General features: G+C 42.0%; 1 protein-coding gene across 1 annotated transcript in view; it reads left to right on the forward strand.

Moving 5' to 3' along the window:
* LOC115111662 (sodium- and chloride-dependent GABA transporter ine-like) overlaps positions 1-12,398 on the forward strand; it is a 55,806-nt gene that overhangs the window by 22,167 nt on the left and 21,241 nt on the right. The window contains exon 3 of the mRNA XM_029637978.2: positions 10,167-10,377. Coding sequence (XP_029493838.1) covers positions 10,167-10,377 — 211 coding nt within the window. The remainder of the gene's footprint in view (positions 1-10,166; positions 10,378-12,398) is intronic.

Genomic DNA, 12,398 nt, shown 5'->3' on the forward strand with positions numbered 1-12,398 from the left:
TCAGCAGAATAACTTGTTTGTTAGGAGCTTCATGAAATGAGTTTCCATGGCCGAGCAGCTGCACAAAAGCCTAAAATCACCATACGCAATGCCAAGTGTCGGCTGAAGTGGTGTAAAGCTCACCGTCATTGTACTCTGGTGCAGTAGAAGCGCGTTCTCTGGAGTGATGAATCACACCACCATCTGGCAGTCTGACCCCAATGCATAGTGCCAACTGTGAAGTTTAGTGGAGGAGGAATAATGGTCTGGTGCTGTTATTAGTTTCAGTGAAGGGAAATCTAAACTTTACAGCATACAATGACATTCTAGACAATTCTGTGCTTCCAACTTTTTGGCAACAGTTTGGGGAATGCCCTTTCCTGTTTCAGCATGACAATGAGGTCCATACAGAAATGGGTTGTTGAGATCGATGTGAAAGAACTTGAATGGCCTGCATAGAGCCCTGACCTCAACCCCATCGAACACCTTTGGGATGAATTGGAACACCGACTGTGAGCCAGGCCTAATCGGCCAACATCAATGCCCCGACCTTAATAATGCTCTTGTGGCTGAATGGAAACAAGTCCCCGCAGAAATGCTCTAACATCTAGTGGAAAGCCTTCCCAGAAGAGTGGAGGCTGTTATAGTACAAAAGGGGGGACCAACTCCATATTAATGCCCATGATTTTAGAATGGGATGTTCGATGAGCAGCTGTCCACATACTTTTGGTCATGTAGTGTATAATAACTCTAATCAAGATATTTACAATCATAATGAGAGGGATCATGAAAAGGTAGGAAATATATTGAGGTCTCTTGTCTTTCATTCTATCTTAATATTTAAAGATGTGATAGTCTGTTGTCCTTGGCTCTGGTTAGGCCATATGGAGGTTAACAAAGGAAAGATGGCAGTGTGTCCTCATTTGTCCTGAGTTGAGGGGTTCCTTGGTGGTGGTTTCTTGCTCCTTTCCTCTGAGTTTGGATGGTCCCTCATGGACTACTCTTTGGGTTTTGTCCCTGCTTGTTCTACCTGATGGCTCTTCCTTTGAGTTGCAGAGGCTGTACTCTAAATGGTCTTCTCCTTCTTTCTTTGAAGAAGGTTAGCTTAAATGAAAACTCCATCTGAGACTGTTTAGTGCATGGGCTGTTCCGTCCCAATTTCTATAAATGTACTTTTCCTAACTTATCAGTTTACCAGTTCTTGCCATTTTAAGGCGAAGGTCCTTCCTTGTGGTCAGCCTACTGAAGATGAAGGTCCAGCAGGATAAGAGGCTAAAAGGGGGAGACAGCAGTGTCTTTTTTGTAGTCCTGTGAGGTCACATGGTATTTACCTAGGTGTGAAGGGCCACTTTTCTGACCCTTGTCTTAGACAGAGTGCGCTTGGAGGAAGGAACTCAGTAGTCCATAACAGTTCAACATTCTAGACAGACAGTAAAAGTATGTTTAGGGCTCCCGAGTGGTGCAGCGGTCTAAGGCACTGCATCTCAGGTCTAGAAGCGTCACTACAGACACCCTGGTTCGTATCCAGGCTGTATCACAACCAGCCGTGATTGGGAGTTCCATAGGGCAGTGCACAATTGGCCCAGCGTCGTCCGGGTTTGACCGGTGTAGGCCGTCATTGTAATTAAGAATTTGGTCTTAACTGACTTGCCTAGTTAAATAAAATGTTCAACATATGACATGTCGCTACAATGGCATAAAAATGCACTCTTAATTCAATCTGGTGGAACCTGTTCTTCTTCAACACAATCAGATGACCTATGTGCCTATTTTGTTGTTGGGCATGTCAGGTGAAATCACCAAGACTTAGCAGTTTTGCAGGTGCAGTAGCAGAATCTACACAGGGAGACTTGGGTCATGAAAAGGTTAACATTAACACAAAGGGTTAACATTTGAATAATAGGTGTACAAGTAGCATTGCATCAGAAGAGCCTTGTGTTTCTCAAATCGTAAACTCGGCCAATTGGTTTTCCTTGCTGGCAATATCATCCCACAATATGTTGCAATCTTGCTGTAGTGAAAGATAGAGATCGGCTACTGGATTAAAGAATGTGTTGGCTGTTGAGGTTCCCTAGCTTTAGATTAGTAAACTGAGAATGTACTTGACCTGATTTTACTTAGTTATTTCTTGACAAAATAATGATAACCGTAACTGTACATTTGGAGATCAACCCCTGATCCCTTACAATTCACAATATTATTATTTTGCAGTACATACAATTAAGCAATTATTCTTCAAATATTCCAATGCTTTTGACCACTCCCACGTAATTGTTCCTGGTCTGCAGTATAGCGGCGCTGGCTTGTTATTGAACACTGTAGATGAAACTCCTTTTGACAGGGAGAACGCAAACACCATTACGCCACTCTGGGTGTGTTAGGATGAGCCAATACATTAGCGTGAAGGGAAAGAGCAAACTCGGGGATGGATGACAAAAGAAGAGGCTTATGGTGTACCACGTGTAGTAGTTCCAACTGATCCGGGAGATCAGTGGGGTTAGATTGGGCTCCATCATTGTGTTGATATAGGTGTTTTCCAGCCCACCCCTCCATATTGTCAGCAGCATTCCATAATTCTTTCTCTGCTGTTTTCTTTTGTGAGGCACCAAACATGACCTGACCTTACTCAAGATGGCGCCGTACTGGATGTCCGCCTTTTTGCAAGCTCCGACCCAAATTTGACTTTATTTTCACTAAATGTATCCACTATCATTTCTTTCAATAACTTTGAACATCAAATCGGCAGTTACATACCTCAATTCCGGCTTCAACTTTGACTTCGACTCATCTGCCCTGGGCTCTTTCTGTAATTCCAACACAATGTTCGGGTTACCCAAGAGGAAATGCTGGCATTACAGAGGCAAGAGACATCCTGGAGAGATTAAGGCGAAGGGGAAACCGGCCACCTCTTCCCTGCATTTTTTTTACTGGCCTAAAATGGATGACCTCAGATCGCGGATTAGCAACCAATGGGACTCTAGAAACTGCAATATTCTCTGCTTTTCTGAAACGTGGCTCTCGGACAAGATGCTATCCAACTCAATGGATTCTCCATTAACCGTGCGGACAGGACAGTGGAGTAAGGGAAATCAAGAGGGGGAGGGGTTTGCCTCTTCATCAACAACAACTGGTTTGCTGACTCGAGCGCGGTAGAAAAGTCAACCCATTGTTCACCTGTTATGGAATACCAGATGGTCAAATGCCAACCCTTCTACCTCCTAGGGGATTTTCAGCTGTTATTGTGACTGTTGTATACATTCCACTTCAGGACAAGAAAATAACAAGCTGGCACTTAACAAACTGTATGAGGCTACAAGCAGGAAAACGTAGGTTGCTACAAGCAACCTCCATAGGCTGCTTTTCTGGTTGCCGGTGATATTAATTATACGTCATTAAGACACGTGATACCCAACATCCATCAACACATCTCCTTCACCACTAGGGGAGATAGAGACTTAGACCACTGTTATTCTACCCACAAGCAAGCATACAAGGCCCTTCCTCATCCGCAATTCGGAAAATCAGATCATGTATCCGTACTGTTTCCTGTTTACAAGCAGAATCTCAAACAGGAAGTACTCGTGACTCGTTCCATTGACAAATTATCACCCAGAATCAGAGGTTATGCTACAGTACTGATTTGTTAGGGCTGCTTGGAATATGTTTTGAGACTCCACAGATAGCATCAACAAGCTAACTACCTCCGTCACTAGCTTCATTAGGAAATGCATCGACCATGTTGCTTCCCCAATCGAAAGCCCTGGATTAACACTGAGGATGACACTAAACTGGGGCGGCAGGTAGTTTAGTGGTTAGAGCGTTGGACTTGGAACCGAAAGGTTGCAAGATCGAATCCCCGAGCTGACACGGTAAAAATCGGTCGTTCTGCCCCTGAACAAGGCAGTTAACCCACTGTTCCTAGGCCGTCATTGAAAATAAGAATTTGTTCTTAACTGACTTGCCTAGTTAAATAAAGGAAAAATAAAGTACATGGCTATCGCAGACAACCCTGAGGCTACGGCTGAGGACCGGAATAAGTACAAGAAAAACCGCTATGACCTCCGCAGATTCATCAAACGAGCGAAAGGACAATAGAGGGAAAGTGGAATCATAGTACACAGGCTCTGATTCCCGCCACGTGGCAGGGGCTACATTACGGATTACAAAGGAAGACCCAGCCTTGACCTGCCCAAATATGCCTCTCCACCAGACGAACTCAATGCATTTTATGCACGCTTTGACAATGACAACATCTGGTGTGAGGGCCATCACCGTCCCAATGGACTAGGTGATCTCGCCGACGTGAGTAAGGTCTTTAATCAGGTCAACACCAGTTTAGGCCGTGGAGCCCAACGGTACCCCAGTGTGGGTCCTCAGAGCATGTGCAGAACAGCTGGCAGGCATATTCACTGTCATTTTTCTCTCCTTGTCCCAGTTTGTAATCACCACATGTTTTAAGATGACCACCATCATTCCTGTTCCCAAGAACTCTTCAGGCTTCATGCCACAATGATAGCCCTGTAGCACTCAAATCTGTAATCATGAAGTACTTTGAGAGGCTGGTTATGTCACACATCAACTCTATCTCAGACACCCTAGATCCTCTCCAATGTTCATACCGCCCCAACAGATCCATAGATGATGTAATCTCAACTGCACTTCAAACGGCCTTCACCCACCATATAATAGGAATAATGTACCTATGTGAGAATGTTGTTCATTGACTACAGCTCAGGGTTCCAACACCATTGTCCCCTCCAAACTCGTCACCAAGTTTAGGACCCTGGGACTGGACACTTCCCTCTGCAACATGGATCCTGGACTTCCTGATGGTGGTAGTGTAGGCCTGATCACCAGCGATGAGACAGCCTACAGGGAAGAGGTCAGTGACCTGGCAGTGGTGTGCCGGAACAACAACCTTTCCCTCAACGTTTGTAAGACCATGGAGCTGATCATGGTCTACAGGAAACGATGGGGTGAGCATGCCTCCATCCATATCGATGGGGCTGAGGTGGAGTGGGTCGAGGGCTCCAAGTTCCTCTGTGTCCAAATCCCTGAGGACTTAATGGTCCACACACACATCCGCACAGTCATGAAGATTGTGCGACAGCGCCTCTTCCCCCTCAGGAGGTTGAAGAAGTTTGGCATGGGCCCTCAAATCGTCAAGTTCTACAGCTAATATCATTGAGAGCATCTTGGCTGGCTACATTGCTACTTGGTATGGCAATAGCAGCGCCCTCGATTGCATCGTACTACAGAGGGTGGTGTGGACAGCCCACTACATCCAGGACCTCTATATCAGTAGATGTGAAAGGAAGGCCTGGGAAAATCGTTAAATAGACCAGCCACCGCACGGCAGCGGTACCGGTGCATCATGTCTGACATCAACAGGCTCCTGAACAGTTCCTGTCTCCAAGCCATAAGACTGCTAACAAAGCTAGCCAGACGTCTACATGGACTATCAGAGTTGACCCTTGTGTTTTTTATTTGATTTATGTTTTTGCACTGTCTCTATAAACACTCACAGGACCCTACATACACTCACAGGGTCCTACGCACACTGACACTCCAACACAAACACACTCACTTCATAATTTGCTCACACACAAACACACACACATAATATGCACATCCATTTATACTGACTCTACACCAGGGGTTCCCAAACTTTTTGGGCCCACGACGCCATGTTGATATCTGACAATTCTCAGAACCCCAACAATGTGAAAAAAAATATGTAATTAACAGCCAATGTTTACTTTTTATTCAATTGAAAAACATTCTAACAGTATTTCTGGTTGTCTTCTCAACTCACCATCACATACATTAAAAGTAAGTAGTTGACCGTCAATTGCAAATTAGTCTGACATAATGTATCTTATCTCACCACCACTAATGAGATGGGTGTGCTTGATGCATGTCACGTCAGAGCTTCTCAAAGTCAGGGGGCGTGGTCGACAGTGCGTGCCTCATCTCTGCTGTCACATCCAACCTGGATCGATATTTGGTTTTAATGCAGACGAGAGCTCTGAATCCAGCTTCACACAGATATGAGCTGACAAAGGCTACCATGGGTTTTATGGTGCTTTCAAGACAACTGGGAAAAATACGAGGTCAAATCATGACGTCCGTGATCTTCAGGTCGGAAAGTCGTGAGCTTTAAAAAGAGGCCCGAGTCTGAATTCTGAGTTGGATGACCTTTTCAAAACGTTTTTTCCCACTCAGAGCTTGCATTTTCTTTTAGTTTGGCAGGGTATTATTCCCTTTGAGTCAGGAATCAAAACTCCTCTTTAGTGACCTGTGAATGCATTCAGTCACATCACTTACTGGCATGTCAACTGAGCCAGGATCACAGTCAAACGGATTGGGAAGTAGGTCCCAAAGTGCTCCTCCAAGCGATGGGACAGTTACTGATGCTGTTTTCTGTTAGAAATATGTTCAGCTGAGGGAAGCGGGCATGATTTGCTTTTGAAAGACTCTCTCCAATAAGAATTATTTCCTCTGAATCCACTGATTCAGTCACTCATCTGTAGAATGTCTTTGTATTTCCACTGCAAACATCCGTTCAGTTTTCCAAATATGTCTGTTACATTTTCTGTGTAGTCCACGAAAATGTATTCATTACACACAGTCAACCAAGTCTTTCATTTATTTTTATTTTTACATCCATTGTGAATGACAACAGTTCCCCTCTCAATGCGAAAAATCTTTCCAACACTCCCCTCGATAACCACCAAGCCTCGGTATTAAATAGAACATTGTCATGCTCTAGATCCCCATCTGTGCCACCATTCCATCACATGGAATCTGTTTTTTCGTCAATACAGCCACAGCACACTGAACATCCTCTGTGCCCTTTCATTCTCGTGAAACGGAACAGGATGTCTTCAGGAATAGCATCCCCCGACATGTATAGCAAACAAAAGCAATAGATGGGCATCTTAGCCCTCAAAGCTAACATCCATTTGGAGAGCGTAAGCTGGGGGAGTTTGAGTCATTTCAGTCCGTTTCCTCTGTATTGCTAGCAATAGCAATTCTCATATAACAGTGATATCTGACAAAGGTATTGATGGGAGTTTCTGTGCACCTGCCTCCCCACACTTTGTTTTCACCATATCAATTGCGGCCGGTAATATCAAAGTCTCTGAAATAATGTGTGGTTTCATAGCGTAGCGGACCTAGTCATTCACCGTGGGAATGATTCAAGTGCAATGGTCAAGTGTTGCCCTTTCCCACATTACAATGATTTTGAGATACAAAGCCAATATTATATTTAAAAAATATATATTCTTCAGGATTTTGGAAAATTCTCCCTCTACTCCATTTTCTTATCAGGCGACCCCTGACCCCATAGTTTTGGAACCGCTGCTCCACACACGCACACCCACTCACATACAATTATCATATACGCTGTTGTTACTCTGTTTATCAGCCTGATGCCTAGTCGCCTTACCCCTATACATATCTACCGCTATCACTCCAGTATCCTTGCACATTTTTCTTATTTTTCTTTGTGCTTTTTTGTTATACCTTATGTTATTTTTAGTATTACATTGTTATTGATTACTGCATTGTTGGGGTTAGAGCATTTCACTGTACTGGTCCACATGACATTAAAACTTGAAACCTCACAGGTTTGTAAAGATTCAGTTCTTCTTGGAGTACATTTGATGTATATTCTGTAATGCAGAGTCCCAGTGGAAAGATTTATGAACAGTATACACAGTCATTAAGACACGACTGCTAAAGTGTTGTCTCCACATATTTTAGGCGATAAGGACTTTTTAAAATCAAAACTATTCAGAGAAGAGAAACTCAACACAGTTTCTGACAGTTAAGCCCAGCTTTCGGTGATGTCTTATGAAAAATTGCACAATGTTTGGTTATTCAGTGTTCAACTGAGAGACACTTGACCCAGCACAGCAGGGGACCCAGGTCAAGTCCGGGTAGTGAACCTGAACTGCTTTAATCGTTAGGTCTGAAGAGCTCAGTGACTTTCAATGTGGCACTGTCATAGGATGCCACATTTCCAACAAGTCAGTCATATTTCTGCCCTTCTAGAGCTGCCCCAGTCGTCTGTAAGTGCTGTTATTGTGAAGTGGAATTGTCTAGGAGCAGCAACGACTCAGCAACAAAGTGGCCGGCCACAAATGCTCACAGAACAGGACCTACGAGTACTGAAGCGCGTAACGTGTAAAACCGTCTGTCCTCTGTTGCAACACTCACTACCGAGTTCCAAACTGCCTCTGGAAGCAACTTCAGCACAATAACTGTTCGTTGGGAGCTTCATGAAATGGGTTTCCATGGCCGAGCAGCCTCACACAATGTAGTGTGTGTATGTACAGTTGAAGTCGGAAGTTTGCATACACCTTAGCCAAATACATTTAAACTCATATTTTCACATTTTCTGACATTTAATCCTAGTAAAAATTCCCTGTCTTAGGTCAGTTAGGATCACCACTTTATTTTAAAAATGTGAAATGTCCGAATAATAGTATAGTGATTTATTTAAGTTTTTATTTCTTTCATCACATTCCCAATGGATCAGAAGTTTACATACACTCAATTAGTATTTGGTAGTATTGCCTTTAAATGGTTTAACTTGGGCCAAATGTTTCAGGTAGCCTTCCACAAGCTTCCCACAATAAGTTGGGTGAATTTTGGCCCATTCTTCCTGACAGAGCTGGTGTAACTGAGTCAGGTTTGTAGGCCTCCTTGCTCGCTCACGCTTTTTTTCAGTTCTGCCCACACATTTTCTATGGGATTGAGGTCAGGGCTTTGTGATGGCCACTCCAATACCTTAAACGACCCATTTGCGACCAGGCTTTAACTTCCTGACTGACGTCTTGAGATGTTGCTTCAATATATCCATATAATTTTCCTACCTCATGATGCCATCTATTTTGTGAAGTGCACCAGTCCCTCCTGCAGCAAAGCACCCTCACAACATGATGCTGCCACCTTGTGCTTCATGGTTGGGATGGTGTTCTTCAACTTGCAAGCCTCTCCCTTTTTCCTCCAAACAAAACGATGGTCGTTATGGCCAAACAGTTCTATTTTTGTTTCATCAGACCAGAGGACATTTCTCCAAAAAGTACGATCTTTGTCCCCATGTGCAGTTGCAAACTGTAGTCTGGCTTTATTATGGCGGTTTTGGAGCAGTGGCTTCTTCCTTGCTGAGGGGCCTTTCAGGTTATGCCGATGTAGGACTCGTTTTACTGTGGATATAGATACATTTGTACCTGTTTCTACCAGCATCTTCACAAGGTCCTTTGCTGTTGTTCTGGGATTGACTTGCACTTCTCGCACCAAAGTACATTCACCTCTAGGAGACAGAACGCGTCTCCTTCCTGAGCGGTATGATGGCTGCGTGGTCCCATGGTGTTTATACTTGCGTACTATTGTTTATTTATATAGATATATCTCAATTGTGTTTTAAATGTGTATATATATATGTTGTCCTGTTGTTGAAGGACTGTGTCGCAAATGAAATCCCAACTCAATATATCCACAGATGCCAAAAGGCCTGGAACAGGATGTCAATATATGACTCTTCTTTAGTTCCCACAAAATACTGGAATTATTCTAAGTTAGGAACTGCTGGCCTACAGTATTTAGTTCTGACCCGGTTATGGCCAATGTTGCGTTCTCTTCCCACTTCTGGTTTTCATGGTTTGCATGGTTTTGAATGAGTCCTGTTACTGAACCTTTTTTTATATTAGAGAAAGCTGGGATGGGCTGTCAAATTCATTCCATGTAGGGCCTAGTGTCGGCTGTTTTTTTTTTTTTTTTTTTTCCTTTCATTTAAGACCTAGACCTCCAGGTGAGTGGAGTTCTTTACTAATTGTAGCAACATGCATGTCTAAAATCCTATCATAGCAGCTATTAATCTTTCTTGGAACCTCACATTCTTGCTGGATTAATTTTTTTCACACGAACTGGAAGTGTACCACCTTTGTACAGTATCTTTAAAAAAAACTTTGGCCACAGCTAATTGTTAATGGGTGCACTACCATTGTTGTTTACCCAGGCCTACCTTTACAGATCCACATACAGTTCAGTACACTGCCGAAGGAGGTCCATACACAAGAGACACCAGAGGAGAAAGTAGCTACTGCTGCTTGGCCATCACCACTGTAGGAGAGGTATCTTACTTTGTCCTCTTTGCCCTCCCTTTCGCTCTACAGGTGTGGGCATTGCCACAGTCGTGATCTCCTTTGTGCTCTGCACCTACTACAACGTTCTTATGAGCTGGGCACTCTACTACTTCTTCAACTCATTCCGAGCCATCTTCCCCTGGCAGTCCTGCAACAACACTTGGAATGCCGTGGGTAACTGCTCCAGCGGTTTTCCTGGAAACGCCACCCACCTGCAATCAGCCAGTCAGCAGTACTTTGAGTAAGCACTGACCAACTGGGCACAAACTGGTTGCATTGACGTTGTTTCATTGTAATTTGTCAACATATTGCCATGGAATCTGTTTTAAAAAACATTAGATTTAAAAAAGTAATTAACGTTAACTGTTGTTTTGAGGGTAAAATTTAAACCACAGGATTATGTCCTAATGGTAACCCATTTTCAACATTGACAAACCTTTGTATTAAATATGTTGAATTTGTCCCTTTTGAAACAACGTCAGATCTTCAAACCTTATATCCACTATCAAAAAACAAACATTAGGCTGGGCAGCACCTCCTACTGAAGAGTTGATCTACAGCTATTCATTTGGTCTCCCATCCAGGGTTTTAACCCAGCCCAGCCATGCTTATCTTTTATATCTGTCACTGACTACTACCAATGTGCTATTGTGAGAATGATTATTGAGTGACCTCTTAGCAACAGTGAATACATTTAATTATTATCAGTCATTCCAGAAGGGTAGGTTTATCAGAGCAAATGAAATGGAACCATAGTTTATAAGTCATATCAACAATTATACTATTTAAGCCTATATAGCATTTGCAAAGTCATCAGCAGCTATTGTTAAACAAAGAAAAAACAAATATGGCCTACGGTTTCAAGCTTTTCCTGACGTCAAATGTAATCTTCAAGTGAATCATTAATATGATGGATTCACATCTCACAGCCTAAGTTAAAGAACTTTATTTAAAGTGCATTTAAAGTTGGATTAGATTTAGTCCTATTCTTAAACTTCAATGTTTGTTGTTGTTGTTGAGATGGAGACGGGAATCCAACAAATAAATGATTAATTTGTAGACAAACTGGATATTGGTTTGTGTTTGGTTGTCAACACAACCAAATATCAACATTTGAAGGAGATGTATTTTCTGCTTGGATAGTTCCATCTGTGCCACTGACTGTCTGTATTTTTAATTCCAGTTTGTCTATAAATAAATAATTTATATGTTGGATTCATGTCACCATTTCAAACCCAAAAAATCAAAGTTAAAGAATAGTACTAAATATAACTTTAAATGCACTTTAAATAAAGTTTGATGTAATTTAGTCCTATTCTTTAACTTTGATTATTGTTTGAGATGGAGATATGAATCCAACATATAAATGATCAAATTCCAGTTTGACTATAAATTAATATCACCTTTGCAATACAGTTAATTGCCTATTAACTTTACGTCTCCAACTAAACCAAAATGAAAAGTTAAAGAATAAGATTAAACCAGTGACTGAGAACTTTTCAAGCGTTAGATGTTCTTTAAACGTTAACATTTGGATTCATTGTCAACCAAACACAATTCAATAATATTTTTGTAATGCAGTAAATAGTGTAAAGTTAGGGCTATCTTACAAACTAATGTAACAGTAGTTATTCAACCTGAATAATCACATCCATGGCCACATTTTGAGGTTAGCCTAATGTAACTATAAATGTATTTTTATGTGATCATAGAAAGCGTGCATGTTGAAGATAGCATGCAAAGATAGCAGAATCTTGAACAGCATTGATCACTTGCACTATGTACTTTGTCATGTGGTTGTGATATTAGATGAAGCACAGTGATGACACATTAAGTTATTGTGTTAATTCAAAATATCTGACATTGTATTCCCATTTGATCTTTGTTGTTGCTTTTTAATGGTTGAAAGCGCAGCCATAACACATTTAGATGTTCACTAAACCAAAAATCAGACATTGTTTTTCCATTGAAATTTGGTTGTACTTTTAGATGGTTGAAAGCACATTGGGAATTCAACAAACTTCTGGCTGTCTTTTTGAGTTGGTTAATAAAGGTTGAAATCTCATTGGGAATCTTAATTTAATGTTTTTTTAATTGACGTAGTGGTAGGACCTGAAAGTCGCAGACATGAGTAGGGCTCAGGACTCTTGTGGTTATTGTTATAGCTTGTTTTTATCGCAGCGGGTGTGTACTCTCTTTGGGTAATCATATGGTGAGAAAAGTAATGAAAACCCCAAGTTGGATGTGAATTGGAGCAGGAGG

Source organism: Oncorhynchus nerka, linkage group LG27, assembly GCF_034236695.1.
Source record: "Oncorhynchus nerka isolate Pitt River linkage group LG27, Oner_Uvic_2.0, whole genome shotgun sequence".
Lineage (NCBI taxonomy): Eukaryota > Metazoa > Chordata > Actinopteri > Salmoniformes > Salmonidae > Oncorhynchus > Oncorhynchus nerka.